The 23,680-nt window shown below is 39.9% G+C and overlaps 1 protein-coding gene across 2 annotated transcripts; it reads right to left on the bottom strand.

Annotated features, from left to right (window-relative positions):
- On the bottom strand, window positions 1–22,717 carry nus1 (NUS1 dehydrodolichyl diphosphate synthase subunit). 2 transcript variants are annotated; one of them, XM_080192559.1, is made up of 5 exons: window positions 22,194–22,717; window positions 12,057–12,182; window positions 11,331–11,483; window positions 9,905–10,007; window positions 1–2,322 (listed from the first exon to the last, which is right to left on the bottom strand). In XM_080192559.1, the coding sequence occupies exons 1-5, from the start codon at window positions 22,513–22,515 to the stop codon at window positions 2,232–2,234; spliced, it is 795 nt and encodes a 264-aa protein (XP_080048685.1). In that variant the 5' UTR covers window positions 22,516–22,717; the 3' UTR covers window positions 1–2,231. The 2 variants fall into 2 exon arrangements, with proteins under 2 accessions (XP_080048685.1, XP_080048686.1); XM_080192560.1 differs by lacking the exon at window positions 1–2,322 and adding an exon at window positions 9,491–9,622.
- Between the last annotated feature and the right edge of the window lie 963 nt (window positions 22,718–23,680).

A 23,680-nucleotide genomic window follows, 5' to 3' on the forward strand; every position in this document is an offset into this window, starting at 1 on the left:
GAAGATCAAGATGGGACTTTTATTTGTCATTGTCTGTCACAATACAATATTCCACTCAAAATCCAAGTTTTATTATTTGTAAAAGTTGGTTTTACATGGTTTACACATCACCAAAGATTACAACTATGAATAGAATTTGGCGAAATGAAGTTGGTCTTCTCTGCATGATGTGAAGGGTCCAGTAGAGAGAAAGAAATGTTCAGTTGTTTATACATTCAGCACATGCTTTCATCTGGATTTTAGTGTAGTTGGCACTGTTAACTTGCTTTTGGTAAAGAAAACTTAGTCCCTTACCCATCTGTACTCGCCATCCTGCAAAAAAAAACACTCAACCTTCTGAGTGGAATGGTCATTACACAAAATAAACAAAGGACCAAAGTTGAAATTGAAACATTGAACTGTGCAAAAACAGTATTTATATAAAAGCACCATCCACTATTTATATGGAACATTTTAGGATTGGATTTTCAACTGCAAACAGAAAATACTGCAATGCTAATAATACTCCTCTTCATCTCACCAGCCAATGAGATAACTTTTCTTATCCAATGCAAGTTACTGCCAAGTAGTAGAAATTACTTTTGCTATCTTCCCAGCATCAATCCAACATTGGTGGGCCTATATCTTCAAGTGAGATTTGGCAATGCTGTTAATTTAAACATGACAAATTAGTTTACTGCATTATTTTAATTAGGTAAGCCAAGCCAAAAATTTGATGTGCACTTGATCATAGCTCTTATTTAGTCACAGTTCTAGTTAGCAGCTCGAATAAGAGCAGAGCACTTCAATATCCCAAAAGAATGTTACACTTCTAATTAATGACACTCAACTCTTATCTATGGCATCAGGTTTATTAAATGTAAAGGACGGGTATGCATCAGCCAAAGGACGTACATCACTGGATTTCTATGCTCTTCTTCCTTGTGGTGATAATGGCTACAACATTATTGTATCGGAATACCTGCTGCTCTGATGACCATAAGGATATGGATTTCCCTTTTCCACACTATGATCTACACCATATTTGTGCTTGTAAAGCAATAACATTGACATCATAATACAACATTTCTATAACAGCAGAAACACACTGCCAAAACCATTAGCATATACGGTCACGTGTGTCATGCATCAACTTAAGTCACAATTGACAAACAATGTATATCAGTGCACCCACCATAGGGAAACACGGGACTCCCAACTCAAATCATCCAGATTTTAAAATTTTTACCAAAACAATTGCATTTTGTATGTGCCATATTACATATAAAAATAAAATTATGATTAACATCCCTTGCTTGGATTATTCACCAAACTTCACTTGTGTTTTATGATGCAATCAAAGCCTAAGAACATTATTCCCTTGCGCTTCTCTTAGGTATTCAATTTTATACAAAATATGGCATTTAAACAGATTCCTCCACCGATAACTAACTGCTAATTAATCAGTCCCAAATGAAACAAAAAAAAAGGTCCAATAAAATGATAGCTAAACAAGGCATGTATGAACAACAACAACAACAACAACATAAGGGCTATTCATGCCTTAAGTTTGGTTTTATCCTGAAACAAATACAGAATCTCACACTGGTCTACAAAAACACACAAGAACACTAGCTAGCCCATGATTGTGGGAGCCAAGTTGCACATCATAATGATACAATGGAATAGCACAGTCTCTTACTTTACAATACTTAGGTTCCATATTTGTACTTTTAAAGCTTTAGGGGAAAAAATAGCTATTTTTAAACCTTTAGCAGTATGTGACCAAACATCCCTGCTGCATTCTTTAGTTTAAGGCAAACTAAAATTCATCGAAATTCTATATGTTGCATTAAAATAGTATTTTAAAATCAAACAGGATCGTCTTTACACATTTATTGAACACTCATTTAGTGCAAGGCATTGTAGATAAATTATTTGTCCATATCATCCAAGAAAGAAGAGTCCAATGATGGTAATCCTTCGAACATACGGTTCTTTTATATAAAAAGGTCCCATTTGAGAATGTCTGAATTATTGTTGAGCTCAAGTTTGCTTTTTTAAAAAATAAACACACCGACCCTCACAGCCACTTATGGAACTAAGATTTGAACAAAGAAGACACATTCTTATCCTCAGTTGGTAAAGAAAGACACTGAACTGGGCTTCAATGGTTCACAGGTAAGTGTAAACATTGGATATTTTGGGTCCCTTGGTCCGAAGCCTGGAAATGATTCCATGTTGACTTGTGGTCATTTTCCCATACGTTGTTCACAGGCTGCAAACTGTCGAAGGGCAGAAATAAATCTTTCATAACTTAAGTTGATGTGTGAAGGCAGTGATCTAGGAGGTAGAAAAGGAGGGAGAAAAAAAATCAACATACCACTCAGTGCATATTTTTATATCTAATAAGATCTAGGCTCGCCATATGGGGTGGATTTTGACTTGTGGGTGACCAATTGGTGTAGTGTGCAGGCTGTTTATACAACTACACAATTTCACGTCCAAGTTTCATTTCAATTGAACGGTAAAGCTGCAGTGTGTCAAATGGGCACAGCAACAGATGAAAATATGCCAATATTTAGTTACTGTTAAATGCTGGGAGAGTTGCAACCAGGAGGCGTTGTACTCACAGTTAAGGCCTCCCAAGAATAATTTTACGTTTCTCTTGGCCAAGTCTCTTCAAGCACTATTGCCCGTAGATGGGAGCATGGACTATATATGGCCATCTTTCAGAATAGCACCAACAGCATCATCAGAGATAACAGGATGCTAAGACTTTTGATGTCAGATGGAACAAGTTAAAATCAATCCACCAGCTTGCACTGTGACAAACAACTCAACAAAAATAAAAACAAAATACTGCAAACTTTGGAAATGTGAAGTAAGAACAGCAAATACTGGAAACATTCAGCATGTCAGGCAGCATCTGAGGAGATAGGCAGGGAATTAGTGTTTTGAATTGAATGTGGCTTCTTTAGAACTACAGGAACTGACTGTTCTGAAGTAGTCCTAAAAAGCAGTACTAAGCCACTCATCCCCTCAAGTATGTTCTGCTGTGTGATAAGATCATGGCCAATCTGATTGTAGTTTCTGCTCGTGTCCTACCTCTGTTACCCTTAGATTCTTGACTGACAGAGGAGTCTAACTCAGCTTTAAACATATTCAATGACCCGACATCCACTGCTCACTAATGAAGGAAATTCCACAGACTAACAATCCTCAAAACAAAATCTTTTCATTGGTCTTAAACCCTTACTGCCTTCTAAATACCAATTCTACATTCGAGCTGTTTCATAAATGAGTCCAACACTATGATCTTAAGCAGTTTTTTCCAGATTTTCATCACCCTTTGTAAAGATCACTTGCCTTAAGTTTGCCTTTTACAGGCCAGAATGTGAGATTTTTTTTCATTCAAAGTTGCTTTGGGTTTACTTTCTATGCCCTGTTGTTAGGTATATCTTAAATGTTTACTCTGGTTTTTAAAGTTACAAAGCCAATCCATCTCCTTGCTTGCTCAAAAAACCAATTCATGGTGCCCATAAGAGTGACATACAAGCTACGAGCTGACAAGAAAGGGCATTGCAGCTGATCTTGGGCTTGTTCTGACACTTGATCTTAGTCAAAAGGCTGAGAAGCAATTGGAATTTGAAAGCCCTTAGCTTATTATGTTGCGTCTCAAAAACACAAGAAACTTTGGAACAATTTTGTTGTCCTGATCTTAACTGCCTCCAAAGCTTGGGTGTTCCTTCACTCCATGGTAAGCAAAGCGTAATGGTCTAGTTTTAAATTTATGTGAATTTTAATGGCAATATTACCTAGCATAATATCATTTATTAACACCAATATATTCAACATGCTGAAAAATGAGTCAATTAACATTCCTAATTTCTTCCGACCACCTCCTTGGCAAGTTCTTTCCCATTTGTGGGGTACACATGCCTCCTTCTCCTCTGCAGTATCTTGTGCTTCAAACTGGACTGCATTTCTTACCTTAACTTGGGTGCAAAGCTATTGGCCTCTATGCTAGATCTCACCTGTTTCCCATTGGAAACCTGTATTAAGTATTTTTTAAAAAAAAGAGACAGATTGAAAAATAGGGAGGCTTTGCTAAACCTATGTTTAGGTTGTTTGCTGCTCCAACAGCACTTAATTGATACCATTCAGGACAAACCTCTGTTGATTGCACCATATCGTAAACTTAAGCATTTGATCACCAATACACAGTGACAGCAGGTGCACTATTGCATCTCACTAAGGCTCCTTGACAGCACCTTCCAAACCTGTGACTTGCAGTATCTTGAAGGAGAAGAGCAGCAAAAACATGGGAACACTGCCATCTGCAAGTTTTCTCCAAGTCTCTCACTGTTAACTCGGTACTATATTGCATTGTCACGGGATCAAAATCCCTTCTAGTAGCATTGGGAAGGGATGGATTGCAGCAGTCCAAGAGAACTAAACCTCTTGGACTAACGGGGACTAAAGACTAAAGAGGAAGAAACCTAAACCTAACCAAACCTTGGTTAGACCATTCTTAAAATATTGTCCATAGTCTTGGAAAAGGAGGATATCAAAAATGCTTGAGCATACACATCAAGAAATGACTGGCATATTGAGTATCTTCTCTCGCAAAAAAAAAGTGGCTCAGTAGTTATATAACAAGGATCTTTAAAATTATGAAGTTTTTAACTAATTCTTTCATGGGATGTGGGAATGTTGCCAAGACCAGCATTTGTTGCTTTGATTTTAAAAGCAGACATTTCCTCAAAACCTAAACAAAATGCTGTCCTTGAGAAGGTGGATGTAAGCTGTCCTCTTGGACTGCTGCAATCCATCCCTTCCCAATGCTACTAGAAGGGATTTTGATCCCGTGACAATGCAATATAGTACTGAGTTAACAGTGAGAGACTTGGAGAAAACTTGCAGATGGCGGTGTTCCCATGCTTTTGCTGCTCTTCTCCTTCAAGATACTGCACGTCACAGGTTTGGAAGGTGCTGTCAAGGAGCCTTAACAAGATGCAATAGTGCACCTGCTGTCACTGTGTATTGGTGATCGAATGCTTAAGTTTACGATATGGTGCAATCAGAGGTTTGTCCTGAATGGTATCAATTAAGCGCTGTTGGAGCAGCAAACAAAAGGAGAGTATTAAATCACAGTCCTGACTTGCAGATGGTAGACATACTTTGGAGAGTCAGAAGCAGAGTCAGTCATTACTGCTCTAGCTTGTAGCTACAGTATTTTACATGGCTGAGTTTTTGGTCAATGGCATGACTCAGGACCTTGATAGTGGTGAAGTCAACAATGGCATGAACATTGAATACCATGGAAAATGGTTAGATTCTCTCTTGTTGCCTGGCAGAGGAGTTACTTGCCACTTATCAACCCAAGCCTTCATGTTGTCCAGGTCTGGCATGAACTGCTTCAGTACTGGAGGAGTTGCAAAAAGTATCAACATTGCACAAATCAGCAGCAAACAAACATTCACCTCATAATGGGGGCATGTTATTGTAGGAGCTCTTCAAGGTAATATTCTGGAACTGAGATGATTGACCTCTGATAAACACCACCTTCCTTTTGTGTTAGGTACGACTCTAATCAGTGCAGAGCTTTATCCTCAGATTCCCCTTGTCTTCCGTTTTGTCAGGGCTCCTTGATGCCACATTTGGTCAAATATTGCCTTGATATCAAGGGGCAATCACTCACCATCTCATTTCAAGCTCTGCTCTTTTGTCCATGTTTGGACCAAAGCTGTAATAAGGTCAGGAGCCCTGGCAGAACACATAAGGAGCACACTGAAGGTTATTGTGTGTGGATGCTGATTCATTGCACCATTGTCCATTGCTTTGCTGATGAGGCAGTAATTGGGCAAGTTGGATTTGTATGCCTTTTCTAGACAGGACATACCCAAGCAATTTGCCACATTGTCAGATAGATGCCAAAGTTGTAGCTGTACTGAGTCAGCTTGGTTATGGGCGCAGCTAGTCCTGAAGCACAGGAATGTTGTCAGAGCCTAAAGACTTGACAATATCCATTGCCTTCAGCTTTTCTTGCTATTACATGGAGTAAATTTAAGTTTGCTGAAGACTGGCATCTTGGGCAAGGTAGATCATCCACTCAGCAGTTCTGGCTGATGATGGATGCGAATACTTCAGCCTTGTCTCTTGCACTGAGGTGTTGGTCTCTCCAATCACTGAAGTTGAGGATATTTATGAAGCCTCCTCCTCTGGTTAGTTGCTTAATTGTCTATCACCATTCACCGACTGGATGTGGCAGGAATGCAGAGCTTAGATCTGATCTATTGATTGTGGGATCACTTAGCTCTGGGCAGAGAAAATGTTTCCTTTTGTATGGAAGAGCTGAATTAGAATAATACAAGGAATCCAAGGGGGAATTGAGAAGAAACATCTTTACCCAAAGAATGATAACAACGTGGAACTCCCCAGTGCAGGCAGTAATTTAAGTAAATATAGATGGATACAAGGGGAAATTAGACAAGCATGAGGAAGATGAAGGAAATTGATAGTTACAATGGCAGATTAGATGGGAGAAGTTGGAGGAGACTCAAGTGGAGCATAATCACCAGCATGAACAGGTTAGGCAGACTGGACTATTTCATTGCCATTTATCCTCAGCGATCCTAGTGAGTCCCACCTAGCTTAGTGGCATTGGATAATTTAACCAATTTGCAGTTAAATTGCTCTGCAACTAGAAATAGAATTTCAACTATTCAATGAAAGTTTTTAACGTTTACAAGTGACAGACTGAGGGCAGAAAAGCCAAAGAACTAAAGATGAGTTTGATTTTAAAAGCAGACATTTCCTCAAAATCTAAAAATGCTGTCTCCAAACACAACCACCAATCATTTTAAAAGTCTGTGCAGATCTATGCAATTCCAATTCACACTTTTAAAGATCGTTTGGCATCATAGTGTCTAGGCAGGCAACGTGATTGCACAGTGATTAGCACTGCTGCCTCACAGCACCAGAGACCTGGGTTCGATTCCCAGCTTGGCTCGCTGGGTGCAGTTTGCACGTTTTCCCTGTGTCTGCGTGGGTTCCCTCCAGGTGCTCTGGTTTCCTCCCACATTTGGAAAGACATGCTAGTTAGGGTGTATTGACCGGAATAGGTGCCTGACTGTGGCGACTAGGGGAATTTCACAATAACTTCAGTGCAGTGTTAATGTAAGCCTACTTGTGACAAATAAAAGTTAAAGGTACAGACACAATGGTTTAGAACGTGTGAATATGTACCACTTTTGCAGTTAGCAGCTGGAAGACTTTACACTTTCAAAGTTTGCAACATTTTGTCTCAATACCTTTGTTCCAAAATATTAACCCCCACCCAAAAAATAAGTATTAGCAACCCAACCACTCCAATTTGGAAATCACACAAAACAGAATATTTTGAGTATATAGACTTATGCTGCTGTCAATGGAATTCTAATTGTCTAAGCCAAATTCTTGTTCCAATTGTTAGTATTAAAAAAGGCACAAAAAAACGAGAGAAACAAGTACCTTTACCAGAACAATTTAATTGTTAAATTCAGATTGAAGGCTTTGAGAGATCCCAATGCATTCATTTTCCATTCCTATTTTGTTTATATTGCTTATTATTATTCCTATCAAAACAAATCCCTACTCACTTCTCTGCATCAAGTTTTATCTGTCACAAGTATTCCCATTTTGCCAGTCCTCATCACAGATTGTTCTGATTAATGGGTTTATCCTTCTCTTTTTTGAACAGTGATGTAAAGGGTTGTGACATATTGAAGAAAAATTTTAGCCAGAAGCCTCTGCAATTGTCATCTTGACTTCCCTCAACAACCTTGATGGGAGGACAGGAATGCAGCATAGATTCATCAGAATCAAGACCTGGACTCCAAATGTTAAATCAAGAGGAGAGATCACACAACTAAGTCCTGCATTTCCTGTAATTTAGGAAGATTAAGTGGTGATCTGATCGATAGTTGGGGTGTTACAAGAAACTAATAGGGTTTAAAAAGTGGCAGTCGGGAGCCCATGACACGTGAGCATAGTCTAAAAATTAGAGCCAGACATTTCAGTGTTTAATTAGGAAACATCCTTAAAAGGTGACAGAAATTTGGAATTCTCTTCCTGAAATGCCAATTGGTGCTGGTTCAGCTGTTAAATTTTAAATCTGACATTAATAGATTTTTGTTAACCAAAAGGTATTCAGGGACATATGGCAAAGAAAGTACATATGGAGCAGGACTCATCAGCTCTGATCTAATTGAATGACAGAATAGGCTAGAGGGACTAAATGGCCAACTTCTGTTCCTGGGTATCCCATCCAGACCAAGTGACTTTTTGGATTTGAACACTTGCCATCCTACTTATAACAAATTTTCACCTACTTTTATCCCACCTAACTTCTCTACCACTTCCCCCTCTACTGCGATATTGGTAGAGTTTCTTTAGTGAAGCCAGATGCAAAATGGTCATTTAGTGTCTCAGGCATGTCCTTTATCTCCACAAATTGTTTTCCTTTTTGGTCCTGAAATTGACAATTCATTCACTATTTTTATATGTTTAAAAGACTTTTGGATTCCCTTATTGCTAATGTAGTTTCATACACTCTTTGCCCTACATTTATTTTCTACTGTTCTCTGTACATTTTATATTCAACTTGGCGCTTCACTGAATGAGTCAGACATCTGTAAGATGAAATTGAAAGAAGAGGCTTAAGGTGTGTAAATTTGCTCATCCAACTCTAACTTTGGATACCCTTCCTTCCACCCCCCCCCCCGCCCCGCCCCCGAGTGAGAATAGATCTCATCTGTACCTCATTTACTGCTTCAGCTGCTAATTTTGGGATTCCAATCCACCTTGGCCTTAACACTTTACAGATCTCTGAACTTAGCCTTCATTCTGTTATGTATTTCCTTCTTTGATTCTGCATTGTCCGTTCTTTTAAACTTCTCTAAACCTTGTGATATTGTGATCAAGGTCAGTGCTCCCCGAGATGTTACCAGAAACTGCTGCACCTGGTTCATTAACATTGGTGTAGTAATTATTGAGCTACAATTAAGTCAAAAGAGTGGATGCCCGCACAGACAGCATGACAGCTCCACAGTGTCACCTAGTGGTTTCACAAAAAAACAAAAAACCCCCACAAACAAACCACTTAAATTTCACACTCCTGGAGCAATTCCCTCACTCATTAACATGATCATGAGTAGATTAAATAGCTTTTAACGAAGAAGTCCTTCATACTCTTCTCCACCAAAGAAAACCATTACTACCTGCTGACTCTCAAAGGCATCAAATCATCATCTTGACGAGAAACTGAACTGGTTCAGCCATATGAACACCACAGTTGCAAGAACAAAGCCAAGGCAGGGTACTTCACAATGAGTGATTCACCTCCTGATCCTTCAAAGTTGCTCCACTGCCTGCAATACTCAAATCAGGTGCGTGATGGGGATAGTCACTCACCTGGATGGCTGCAGCTGCAACACACAAGAAGCTCAACACCATCCAGGACAGCACAGTCCACTTGGGCTCAACATCCACTCCCTTCATCATCGGTGTACTGGGGATGGAGTATGCACTACCTGCAAGATGCAGTGCAGTAACTCACCAAGCTTCCTTCAACAGCACATCCCTGTCCCATAATCGCTATCTGCAAGATGGACAAGAGCACTTTTTGGGGATCTGCAGGTTCCTATTCTATCAGTCCATTGTATTAGGCAATGAAGTTCCAGTACGTTACAGCTCCTGTTGACAACAGTTTCAAAACGAACTGACACTTTGCTAAAATATACAACAATATCCTCCATCAAAGCATTCTCAACATTAAACAGTAAATTATGTTTTAGTTGGAAGAGCGATTTATTGCAAAAGTACTTAAACTAGTACACAACCTTAAACTTTTCATTAAAATTGGAGTCCCAAAGACACTTACATAATCTCAGTAAGTCTGATGTGCCATGGCAGAAAGCCAAGCGTGCTTTCCACAGGACCAAATTTCAAAACCAGATCCGGGTCCGGTAAACCAAATGAACTTTCTGAAAGGGGAGAAAGTACAATATATAAAGTATATACAGATTTTAAACAGGGAAGTATCAAATCAAACAAGAATTGTTTGGGGGCAGCATGGTGGCACAGTGGTTAACACTGCTGCTTCACAGCACTAGATACTCGGGTTCAAATCCAGCCTTGGGTGACTGTGTGGACTTTGCACGTTTCGCCGTCTCTATGTAGATTTCCTCAAGGTGATCAGGTGTCCTCCCACAGTCCAAGTATGTGCATATAAGGTTGATTGGCCATGCTCAATTGCCTCTCAGTGTCAGCAGAATTAGCAGGGTAAATACATGGGATGACAGGGATAGGGCCTTTGGTGGGAATATCGTCGGTGCAGGTTCGATGAGTTGAATGGCCTCTTTCTGCACCATAGGGATTCTATGGTTTAGGAGAATAACAGTTTTTAACTAGCAAACTCCACCATAAAACTATCTACGGAGGTCAAACTAAACATTAGCATTACCGCCTCTTGCCATACATTGTTTGTTTCTCCTCTTGCTGTTAACCTCTAAAGTCAACACACTCCAGACTTCTAAGGGTAATTGGCTTCATGCTTACTTTAATTGCATTTATCCTATTTTCGACAGTCAAACTTTCATTTCTAAAACTAAAAATTATTAAAAATCATGGACCATGAATCAGATATTTGCGACACTAAGATTAAGTAACTAAAATTAGTCCTGTCTCTTCAATGAAGAATCTAACTACAACTTTCATGAAAAGGTAAGTAATGCAAATTGACGATAAAGTTTTGCTCTTTAAAACTTTAAATACTATTTAATAAAAAAGACCCTACTAATGCTGAAGTGTGCTAATAATTACTATTTTAATTCAAACAATTGAAAATACAATTTCAGTGAAATATGTCACCAACAGTATCTCAATGTGACACAGACACTGGGCTGCACAGGAGGTTAACACTGCTGCCTCTCAGCGCCAGGGAGCTGGGTTCAATTCCAGCCTTGCAGAGTTTGCACATTCTCCCTGTGTCTTTGTGGGTTTCCACTGGATGCTCCAGTTTTCTCTCAGTCCAAAGATGCGCATCCTAGGTTGATTAGCCTTGCTAAATTGACCCTTGTGTCAGGGGGATTAGCATCCTGAATGTGTGGGGTTACAGGAATAGGGTCTGGGTAGGATCGTGGTCAGTACAGACTCGACAGGCCAAGTGACCTCCTTCTGTACTATAGGGAATCTATGACTGATCCTACGAAATGAAACCTTAAAGAGACGATTCTGTGCTCATTCTCAAATCGTAAAAGTAAATGTGAATGTTGCATGTCTCCCACTGACCAACAGATTCCACTTACCTCTGAGAAAACTGTCCATAATGTTCACATTTAGATCAGTGGACCTTCTCTGCTGCTGGGCAACTAACCAACAGTACTTTTGCGCAGCTTTCACTATATCTGCTTTACCATCATCAGGTGAAAGCACTTTCACTGTAGTTGGACATGATAAAACTAAAATACAAAAAAAAAATTTGATTTTACAATTTCCAGCTAATATTTCATTTGTAGAGAATTTCAAAATCTTCCACTTCCACCCTCAAAACACAGGTAGACAAATTAACTGGCAAGCAGCCCAAGAGCCTGACATTTAACTAGTGAGTGCCTATAAGATATCAAAACTAAAGCTGATATATATTTATTTATAGATAAAAGCAGGTGTATATATGCATTTAAAAATTGAATTCCTCTGCAAGGGATCCATGTTAGTTAATAATCTAACAGCGAAACTTTGGCGATGAATTAAGTAATCTATCCAAATTATTTGATATAAGGATGAAAAAAAAATGCTCTGAAGGTTGCCAATGGCAGCTTCAACAACATGTGACCCGTGTAGCATGTTTATAAGCGGCATTTTCTAGAGGGAAGAATCCGCTTCATAAACTCAGCTCCAACACAATATCAGCATGCTCATTCTATGAAATGTTACAACTAATGCACTGCAAACTGTAACAAAACCTACATTTAGTTATAAGAAAGGCTCTCAATCTACAGAAATGCAAGTGAAAAAATGCACAAGTTACTCACCTTGTTCAACTTTCCGGTGACTATTTAACAATTCGGTTGAATATTTTGAACAGTCCAGACCTAGTAATTCTTGTTGCTGTTTTAAGATTTCCTCCATTAACCTGGAATTATTTCTCTTGAAAATACCTGAAAGGCAAATAAAGGGCATGATTGACAGTGTTAAAAACAGTGATTACAATAAGCAAAACAGTCCAAGAGGCAATAAGAAGATTGAAGCAGCCGAGACCGGCCAGTGACTTCATCAAGGTCAGTGAGTGCCTTGACCGCATTTGAGAAATTTTTTTTAAGGAGCAAATTGCAAGATGAACTTGGACAAAATGATAGCGCAGATTCTTCTTGCAGTAACACAGAATCATTAGCATTTGCACTTTTGGTAATGTACTCTTTGCTCTAGACCTTTATTTAGCAGCAATAAACAAACTTGGCGATTAGTGCTACAAATACACATTGTTGCTGACACTGGTTGGTGAGATAAAAGTGGTGAGTAAAGCACTACTATACACAAGACATCTTTAGTCTTTGCCCTCTGAGTACAACGTTGGAAGCTTAAAACAAAGGAAAGTTGATTGCATACTTATAAAATCACGGGTCGCTCGTTAAAATTTGGATGATTTTGCAGAAAGCCCAAGTTTCAGCAAATACGATGACCTTGCACGCATATTTAAAAAGGCAGCTTCCAGCAGGAGAACCAAACCCAGTGTGATGAAAATAGAATAATGTGCCATAAAGTAGAGGGGAGGAGAGAAAAAAAATGTTCCTGTTCAGGCAATGAACTAGCTGTATCTGTCAGTGCTAAATTTGGGAACTTCCTGAATTATCAGCAGTGATTGGGATTCCATCTGTGCTCCAGTAGGAGAATTGATCAGATTGTCATATGGATGAATGGTACACATGAATTCCATATCAAATTAGCAAAATCATTTTTATGAAAATTATGTACTGACAAGAGCTCAATAGATTCATTTACATTGTATTATCAAAATAAAATCCATTTGAAGAAGTTGAGAGAGATTAAATTTGGGGTTCAAGGCTCAGAAAATGTTTTGATTAGTTCTCAGGTCCACAAAAGATACAGATTAGGATGAATATACGTGCCAACCCTGAAAGTCCTCTCACTCTGAGCTGGAAATCCATTTAATTATAGCCTTCAAAGTTTACAAAAGTTAAATCAGCACTGTGGCTACTACTATGCTGAGGATGCTCAAATTCATCCAGTTCCCTGGATTCTATAACGGAACACGACACTCAACGAAACATTTCCAGCTAACCAAAACATTTGTTATTTTGTGCAGGAACATGTTCCCCCAACCCAACACTGCATCAGAATTACAGAAAGAGATTATAATCCAGTGGCAGGTTTTCAAAATTCCACCATTAGCTTTTCTCACTGTGTCCCTAACATTAAGCATAAAAATGATTGGTAAATCAATTCTTATATTGTTCTCAGTGTTACTCAACAGCTCAACTATGAACCTTTAACCAGCATCCATCACTACTGAGTCAATTTTTTCACATGCAATGCTTACACAATAATCCCCTGATCATGAAGCAACGTGGACTAAAACCTGGGCGTGCCAGCCAGTCTACCTTCGAATAGGGACTGACATCAAAGTGAGTACAAGTCAAACAACAGCCAATGTTACTGAAGAGAGTTCTAACAAATTTCCTTTAAATTAGGATTTCCCAAACTTTTCCAGCTACCCTTTTGACCTCCCAACAGCACTAACAGAACTCCTAAGAAAAATTCTTATATTGAAGAATTCAATATATTACACAATAGATGCAAACACACAAACTTATTTTGTACATATTATAATTAAAATGCTCCGTTATTCAACAAACATTTCCCAAATCCTGCCTTTTTTGTCATTTTTAAAATGGGAGTGATGCACATCTTTTGCTCACAAATTCATTTAATACGGCGAATGCTGCTGGAAAGTTGGATTCTCATTTCAGACACACACCCTGTTCCCCCCTCTCTCAGGTCTGTGGCTCTAGCCTGTCACCGTTCCATGTGTTCAAAGTTTTACCAACCTTGCTGGTATTTCCAGCTTATCCAGAGATGAGCTTGGTTGCTGACAGGCACACTAGTGTACCTATCAGTAGCCAATAAAATGAAACAGCCACCTTTGATCAGTCAAGATAGATTTACAAGCTTTTAAAAAAATTTAAAATGGCCAGGCTGATCACAGAACCCAGTTTGAGAAACCCTGTTTTAAATCATTTCACCGATTAGACGTCCATACACTGGGAGACATTCAAGCCATTTCAGCAGCAATTAACCAGCTTTTAATTTCATTGGCATGCAGCTTCCCAAGTAACTATTAAACAATGCTAAATATTAAATAGCTCTCTGGGGTCAGAAATTGTAAAAGCAGACAGAAAATAAGCAAATTAAAAACAGGATAATATATAAAAAAAGGAATAGAGAAAGCAGAAAAAGTAGAAAAGGATTTAACTCATATTCATCTCTTTATCCAAATCCAACTACAGAATGTGGACAAACCAACTGTTTCCAAGTCCAAGCCGATATGAATATGGCACTTTTCATAGAATCTCTACTGTACAGAAGGTGGCCATTTTGCCTATCGAGTCTGTACTGATCACAATCCTTGCCAGGCCCTATTTCCATAACCTCACGTATTTACCCTGCTAATCCTCCAACACTAGGATCAATTTAACACAGCCAACCTAATCTGCAGACCTTTGGATTGAGAAAGGAAACCTGGGAGGAAACCCAGTCAGACACAGGGAGAAAGCGCAAACTCCACACAGACAGAGGTCGGAATTGAACCTGGGTCCCTGACACTGTGGGATAGCAGTACTAACCACCATGCTACCATGTCAAAAAAAACTTCTGAAGTCACAATGCACTGAAATTGTTAAGAGGACAAATTGGATCCACCTTGAAGGTTCATCAATAAATGGAACATTTAGGCAGATGAAAGCTGTGTGTTACTCAGACGGTACAATGCAGCTTTGAGAAAACAGCTCCTCTGTGTGCGTAGCTAGAAAAAGTTGCAGTTTAAAATTCTCACCCTCAAGTTTAAATCCCCCTAAAGCCTCAGTGCTCTAGCTCTATTTCCCAACTCTACAACCCAGAGATATCTCAGATTTCTTCCAATCCTGGCCCTTACCATCCATTTCAAATTTTGATTGTTCCAACATTCGTGGCGTAGGCACATAGTTCTGGAATTCTCTCCCTTCAGACAATCCTTAAAACCTCTCTCATTAGCTAAGATTTTGCTCATCTCGTCCAACATTTCAGTGGCACTTTGCAAATAATCAACAATTCTTGTCAAAACTTAGCCACGTCATTGTTATAGAGCCCTTCATTTCATCAGAAAATAGACAGTTCTGTAAATTTTTCTCGCATAGCAAGTGCACAAGTAGAACCGAATCCTAATTGTCCACGTCCCACAGCCAGCCAAGCAAAGTCTGCCAAGAGTCACAAGTATCCACCACATATTATAAAACACCCACTGCAGCAAAGAGAGAGCAGTTACACAATCAACCACATCTAGCTTAATATACAATTGTAGTTCCACTTTCAATGCTATAATTTTAGTCCTGCAGGTCTTCTAAAGTATCAAAATATTCAGGATTTGAAAACCTATTTGTGACAGAATGGAGATCAAAGATTATCCTTATTAATTGATGAGCCTCAAAATTATCTGAAAAACACAAAACTGAACTGAAAATTGCATTCAATTGAGAAACATGGCTCTAAAATATTCCAATTAACCAGTTATACAAATGATCAAATAGGAGTAGGATGCAATACAATGTAGCTCACAAAAACACAAAATCAACTTGTGAAATGGTAAAGTTTCATTTTACATAAAACAGGAAAAAAAAATAAAATTATGTATGAGATCTAATTATGGCCTATAAAAGAGATGAAGTAGGCGTAAATGAACTGGAACAGCTTATTTACTTTTGTACCTATAGCGTAGTCAGTACAAGACTGCCTTAGCAAGCGTACTCCAAGTCACCTGACCTGTTCTCTTAAAAAGGTGCACATCCCCAACATTTTTCTTTCTTTTCTTGCAGGCCATGCCCCTTCAACCTTCCAAGGGTCTTTTCAAGATTTTTCCAAAGCTTCTCTTCAGTGGAGCCCACAACTAAAATGTTGTTCAAGTAAAAGTGGACTCCCAGCAACCCACTTGGAAGTTGGTCCATTGCCCCTCTACTAAAGGGCTGGTGCTGATGTGATGCTGAAAAGACAACACTTGTAGTGGAAAAGCCCCCAGTTCAATTATCATCAAAGGTGGTTGGGACTCTTCTGCAAACCCCATTTGGAGGTCGGCCTGTAACATGTCTATCTTCGAAAATTTCCTCCCTCCTGCCAATCTGCTAAACAGGTCCTTAATGAGGAGAAATGGGTACTGATCCGCACATACTGCTGCACAGCGGTGGCCTTAACGTTCCCACAGACTCTCATCATGCCACCTGTCTTCAAAATTGGAACAATTGGAATGGCCCATTTGCTGGTGGTTCCAGTGCCCTCATGTTCAGTCATTCTAATTCTGGCTTTGTTTTTAGCTGAATGGTATAAGAAACCAGATGTGCCGCCAGACTCATTGGATGAGTCTCTGGTTTCATTTCAATTTTAGTTTCGGCCCTTTCATCTCACCCAGGTTCCCCTTGAATACATCCTTATATTTCTCTAGGACATCTTGTAACCTCATTCTCGAATCCACCAGCCTATTCACCACATTCCAATTTAGTTTTAATTTCTGGAGCCAAAAGCGTCCAAATAAAGCAGGGAAGTCACCCTTGACCACATACTCATGTAGCTCAGTGCACCAATCCCTTAGTTGCGTCTTTGCCAGCACATATCCTCTCTCAGTGGCATCACTTGCTCCGTCTAAGTACTAAGGTGATCTTGGCAGGCTTCAATGGCAATGCTTTCAAATCATCTATGTCCATGGAGTCAGAAATCAGTGACACCGCTTGTGCCCCCGCCACATCAGTTCTTCATCCATCTTGTTGGGTTTTAAGTATGAGTGTAACCCCTCCGTATATAGCACCCAGCTCTCCATGTCTTTGTTGAATGGCCCCATCGCCCCAACTGGCCTATCATTTTCTATTCCCACTGGCAGAAGCTCTTTCCCGCCCTTCACATTCAGTAGCCACTCTTTGTGCGCTTCACACCAGCCGCTCCCTCACTGACTATTCTCTATTCTGTCACATGCGGCTCGAGTCCCCATGTGACTGCTTTCCCCATGATCTCAGTGCTCACAGGTGAGAATTCCCTCTCTTATTTCTAGCTATTGACTATAGCCTGAGTCCCTTCGCTACCACTGTCTTTAGCCCATTTCCTGTTGAGTACCTCTTTTTGCAACAACGAATGCAGTCCGAGTCCCCTCACGACCACTTCCCTGAAGCGCCTAGGCCCGTTCCCTTGAGTCTACCCAGTAATCTAGGCAATTCGCACCACTTGTGGAATCTAGGATGGCACCAATCTTCCTTCTTCCAGCAGGAACACACATTCTGTGGGCTGTGACTCAACCTCGTCACCAGTTATTATTATGTCCAAGGTCTAATTATGGACTATAGAGACCATGAGGTAAGTAGGTGTAAATAAAGTGGGGCTGTTTATGTAACGTCCTTTCTTAGCACAGTAAGTACAAGACTGGTTCGGCGAGCTCAATCTAGGATAGAGCTTATACCACAAGTTGCGTGATCCGTTCTTTTAAAAGAGCCCCAACATACATGACAAAATGTAATGCAACAACTTCAACAATTTGTATTCTATTGTATCTATGACATTTGAGTTCATGCTTACTTCCTAAAATAGTCAAAGCCAAATAAACTGCAACATACCGCTATTTACGTTAGCAGGGGCAAGCAGCAAACTTCCTACAAAAGAACCTGATCTACATCTTCATTGTTCCATTAACCTTATTCTTAAACCCATTTTTTAAATGAATGTGGGGAAACCATTTTATTTTTCACACTGCTTCGCAGCAGAATCTTCTAAGCAATTACACGAACAGAACCAAAACACTGCTTCCTTAAGCTAACATTCACAAGCTGATTTCTTTTCAATACTGCTCATACAGCTTAATTCTGAAGTGCAGCAGAATTGTGGGATTGTCCCCTTCAAACAGGTAACCCCACTGGCAATTTAACATTTGTACTTTGGGTGACCACCTAATTTCTGACAACATATGCAAATATTTACCTCAAGTTGCATTGATTCTACAAGGAAAATAGCACAGCAGTGTAAATGACTACAACAGCTCATTTACTTCAGGATGGATGTGCAGGAACTCTTATTTAATGTCGCCATAAAAATACTTAGGTCCTGGCGATTCTTCCTTAGACAACAGAGGAACTTCATTCCCTCGTTTAATAAATAAAGAAAACTAAACAACTTATTTTCCTCCTCGCCATACATTTTATTTTGGAATCAGGATTAAACAAAGTGAAACCTTCCCTCCACATCTCCCTCAATATTTGCCAATAGGTCCATAAGAGGAATACATTACCTTCTCCTTTACAGCAGTACCTCTGATTTTCCCAACCAGCAACAAAGTGCCACAGTAACTTCCGGAATAAGGATAAATAAATAACATGTCGTGAACAAATTGATAGCTAGCACTCTTCTTTCAAACATGTCAGGCTTCTACTGTATTCCAGCCAAGACTTTATGGACAGCTATATTACTCAGTGATCTCTGCCAACATATTGGCATAATGGTTAGCACTGCAGCCTCAGTGCCAGGGAGCCAGGTTGATTCCAGTCTTGGGTGACTGTGGAGTTTGCACATTCTCCAGGTGCTCCAGTTTTCCCCCCACAGTACACAGATGTGCAGTTTTAGGTGGATTGGCTATGCTAAATTGCCCAAGCGTGCAAACATTTGAGAGTTAGGTGGATTATCCATGGTAAAATGTATGGAGTTACAGGAATAAGGCTTTGTGGTGGGCCTGGATAAGATGCTCTTTTGGAGATTTAGCGGAGATTCAATGGGCCAAATGGCCTCCTTCTGCACTGAGGGATTCTACATATTTATTCTAATATGCTAGATAACACCAATTGACTCACCTTCCAATTTCATGCCCCCTTATTGTTCAGTACTCAGTTGGTATTATTACACTGTACCAAGATCAAGAACATTTCAGTCAAATCTGCAGGTGTACATGCATGTTCCCCCGCGTACAACAGAGAGAGAGAGAAAAACCACCTAAATACTTTTGACTTCTTTGCTAATGCTTCCTTCCATTTATACTTTTACATTATCTGCCTCGGATGGCTACAAGGTTCACAAAATATGGAACTTCATTAGTTGCTTCACTCCAGGTGCAAGGTTATTTAAATGCATTCCAAATGCAAACAAAATCCATAGTTGAAGACTTGTTGAAAACAGAAGTCACACCATCTATCATTATGTATAAAACCTGTAACCGCAGATATTACTTGTGAAATCAAAAATCTAAAGAGCATTATACAAGCATCACCGATTTAAGAATCAAATGTACTTTTTAAATTTACCAGGATAATTACATTACAACTTTAGTCATTTTTAACCAGGCTGTCTCTATACAGCTTCAATCTTTTATACACTTGTTCTCTTGCACATAACACACCTTTAAAAAAAATGCAACATGCCTTTTAGAAAGGGTCTCATGCTTCACGTTTAACAACCTGCATTTATATAGTGCCTTTGGCATGATAAAGTGGCTGAAGATGTTTCACAGGAGCATTACAAAGCAATATTTTATACTTGGTGAGAAGAAGGTATTGTGACAGATAATAAAGCTTCATCAAAGGAGGTTATGTTTTAAGGAGCATGTTAAAAGATAGGTAAAGAGACAAAACTTTTCAGGAGGGAATTCCAGAATTAAAGGTCAAGGCAGCTGAAGGCATGGCCACCAGAACAAAAATATTCTGCCAAATTAAGTTTCTTAGAAAATCCAAAATGAACATGCTGCAATAATTCATCCCCTTTGTTTAAACAATTATCAGCCTGACCCAAGCTAAAACTGGCTTGAAACAGGTGTAAATATTTTAGTCCATCATGTTACTGCTTACCATAGACAAAAATGTACAAAATTTGCTTCTCAATAAAACATTCTTCAGAAGGCTTAACCTAATCTTCTGCATTTACAAATGCAGAAAACTCTTCTGTTTCAGTTTCCTTACTCAGCACCCACTCTTTTCTGACTTCTTGGCCCTAGTATTTACTGCGGCATATTTATGAAGCTGGCAAGACAAACTGTGGCTGGGAAACTCAATCACAGGTTTTCCTGAAAATTTAAAATAAAAAAAAATTGTTGTTTCACAGGTTGAATGTCACCAACAAGGTCAGCATTTGCTATTCACCCCTCATTGCCATCAAGGTGGTGGTGGCAAGCTGCTGTCTTGAACCGCTGCAATCCATGTGGTGCTAGAGAGGGAGTTCCAGTGAAGGAACAACAAAATAATTTCAAGTCAAAATGGTGTAAGGCTTGGAGGAAAAATTGCAGGCTTCTCACCATGTATCCTGTCTGACGTACAGCCTTTTCTGCCTCTGACTGGAAGCAGGTAAGTTTTTTGGTTGTGGTGGCAAGTGATCAGGGAGGTTGTGGGGTTTCACCGGATTAACTTGCTAGGCCTAAAGAAAATATTCTTGCCCCTAAAAGCAGTACACACATTATGGATCTAGTTTAGTTTCAGCTTAAGTATATTCAAAGCAATATGGCGGGCTTTGTTAAACATCTAAATACAAGCAACAATTTGAAAGTCAATATTGTGCCAATCTTGTAAATTTGATATCACTCCTGCTATAACAACCAAGTTCAATTTTCTTTTCAACCAACACAACCTCAGTGTTCCAATTCTAATTATAGAAGTTTTGCATAAAATGCAGAATGATTGCAACATTACATTATATTCTCAATAAACCTACATGGATCTTCTTACAATAGTCAGTGATCAACATTTCCTGCAAAGATAAATGAACCTAAATTAAATTGGTGGTTACTTATACATAACCCATTCCCTTTCTGTGGGCAGGCCAAAAAGAGAAACAATATAAAAAAGGTGAATAAGGTAGAAAAAAGTACAAAAAAAAACAAATGTTAGCAGTTAAATAAATGATTGAGCTTATAGTGACTACGTATTTCACATCTAGATTTTCTACATCAAACTGTTCCAAAATCAGAAACAAAAAGTGTTGTGTTGGTAAACAGTAAAGTAATACTTGGCTGATACTAATGTTATGAGCTTGGAAAACACCTTTTGGAATAGGTCCAATAATTAAAAACTACTTATTTAGTGATGCATGATCATATCGTATGGCACTGGCAGAACTCCCTGATATTCAGGGAAAGTGCAATGAAAGCTCTTCCATCAACCTGAGCAGGCAATGTGGCCTTGGTTTAAACATCTCCTTTAAAACATCTCACATCCTTTACAAAATGCCACACTGAAAAGTCAGTCTAGGCTATGCATTCAAAAATCTCTGTGGCTTTAACCCACAACTCAGTGGAGAATGCTACCACTGAGCCACACTGGTTTGCCCTTGTGTGTATCTGCACAAACATACTTAGAATTTCTCTTTAAATAGTACTCACATTTACTGTAATCAGAGTAACATTTCAATTTGGGGAAAAAATGTAAGTTATAAGAATTCTGGCCAGCACTAAACAACTAATGTGGATTGTTGCTAATTATTCACCGACGAGGTTAATGGAACAAAATCCAATTCTGCAATCGGAACTTTCGGTTATTTTGATGCTCACTTTCAAAGGAAGGCAGAAATCCCTTCAGGCGGGCCAACAAATCATTTCCTCACACCGAGAGACCTGACTGTCCTCACATTAAAGTTAAAGGAAAAGCATGGGGACAGCCCCACCTTGACAAAGTATTACTTTCGAAGGGAGGAATCAACCTCTTGCTGTGTCAAACACACTGGTCAGTACACATTCCCGAAGGGCGTGCTGGTTAGGTGTATTAGCCATGTCAAATTCTCCCTCAGTATAAGGGAACAGGCAGCAGAGTGTGGCGACTAGGAGATTTTCACAGTAACTTCACTGCAATGTTAATGTAAACCTACTTGTGACTAATAAATGAAATAAACACGGGTTTATCCACAGACAGACAGACAATGCAGAGTCCCACTTGGCAGCGACACCCTCCTCCCCTCACCTTGGTTGTCATAGACGCTAACATAAGAGATGCCCACGGCCATGCACCACACCACCAGGTTGGCGATGTCGGTGTAGCTGCTCTCCTCCTCGGTCACCACCAGCCCCAGGTGCAGCGGCAGCTTCTTGAGGCGGCGGCCATCCGAACGCCAGCGCGCGCGCCGGCTCTTGCCTTTGTTCTTGGCGTTCTGGAAGGCGAACGCCAGGCTCGCCGGGCCCCAGCGCTTCCAGGCCCATATTCCATTCCGCAGCCAGGCCGACAGGGTCCGGTGCAGACACAGCACGGTGTGCAGCACCCTCCACACCAACTCAAAGAGTGCCATCACCTCACCGTGCAGCCGCACAGGCGGCGGGAAGAGGAAGAAATCAACACGGACAACGGAAAATAGACAGACTTCCTTGTGAGAGATTCACATCGGGGGAAGTGAAGGGGGAAAGCCAGCTTGCCAGATAACAGAGTTGCTTTTTATGAATGACTGTGAATCAGTGCCAACTCCCCAACACGCCGGGCGCCATCTTCACTTTTTTTTCTCTCTTGACGAGAGGTTAAAAAATTATTAACTTTCACCTTTGACTCGAAACAACACATGGAGCACAGGGATTGGTTCACAGCCTCCACTTGACGTACACGTCGTCCCTGACTCCAAGTAGACAAGAGCGTATGTTCCGCCCAAAGTGCCTGGCAGACAGGGCTCTACTGCCCCCTAAATAGGCAGAGCAGAATTCAACAACTTTTTTTATTGTTGGTCAACATATTTGATTTGTTATTGTCACTTTTTTTTATTTGATTTATTATTGTCGCATTTATTGGCATCGAGTGAAAAGTATTTGCAGGGTGGCTCTATGGCATAGCACTGCTGCCTCACTGCGCCAGCGACCTGGGTTCGATTCCCAGCTTGGGTCACTGTTGGGGTGTGGACTCTGCATGTCCTCCCTGCGCCTGCGTGGATTTCCTCCGGGTGCTCCGGTTTTCTCCCGCAGTCCGAAAGACATGCTGGTTATGTGCATTGGCCATTCTAAATTCTTCCTCAGTGTTCCCAAACAGGCACTGGAGTGTGATGACTAGGGGATTTTCACAGTATCTTTATTGCAGTGTTAATGTAAGCCTACTTATGACTAATAAGTAAACCTTTTTAACCTTGAAGTACTGTTTCTTGCATACTACACAGACAAAGCATCCTGTTCATAGAGTACATGGGGGAGAAGGAAAGAAGACAATGCAGAATAGCTAGTATGTAGAGAAAGACCAACTTAATATAAGTAGGTTAATTCAAAAGTCTAATGGCAGCAAGGAAGATGTTCTTGAGTCGATTGGTACATGATCTCACACTTTTGTATCTTCCTAATGGAAGAAGATGGAAGAGCATACCTAATGAAGGAGAAAATCAAATTACTTCAAGTTAGAGACATATAAGAACATAAGAACATAAGAAGTAGGAGCAGGAGTAGGCCAACTAGCCCTTCGAGCCTGCCCCGCCATTCGATAAG

Source organism: Carcharhinus amblyrhynchos, chromosome 7 (assembly GCF_965287045.1).
Source record: "Carcharhinus amblyrhynchos chromosome 7, sCarAmb.v2.hapA, whole genome shotgun sequence".
Classification (NCBI taxonomy): domain Eukaryota; kingdom Metazoa; phylum Chordata; class Chondrichthyes; order Carcharhiniformes; family Carcharhinidae; genus Carcharhinus; species Carcharhinus amblyrhynchos.

Coding starts and splice junctions, on each gene's coding strand:
- nus1 (XM_080192559.1), bottom strand. CDS start 22,515: ATGGCACTCTTTGAGTTGGTGTGGAGGGTGCTGCACACCGTGCTGTGT. Junction 12,183..22,193: donor TAGCGTCTATGACAACCAAG/GTGAGGGGAGGA, acceptor TTTGCCTTTCAG/GTATTTTCAAGAGAAATAAT. Junction 2,323..9,904: donor ATCAGACTTACTGAGATTAT/GTAAGTGTCTTT, acceptor TCTACCTCCTAG/ATCACTGCCTTCACACATCA.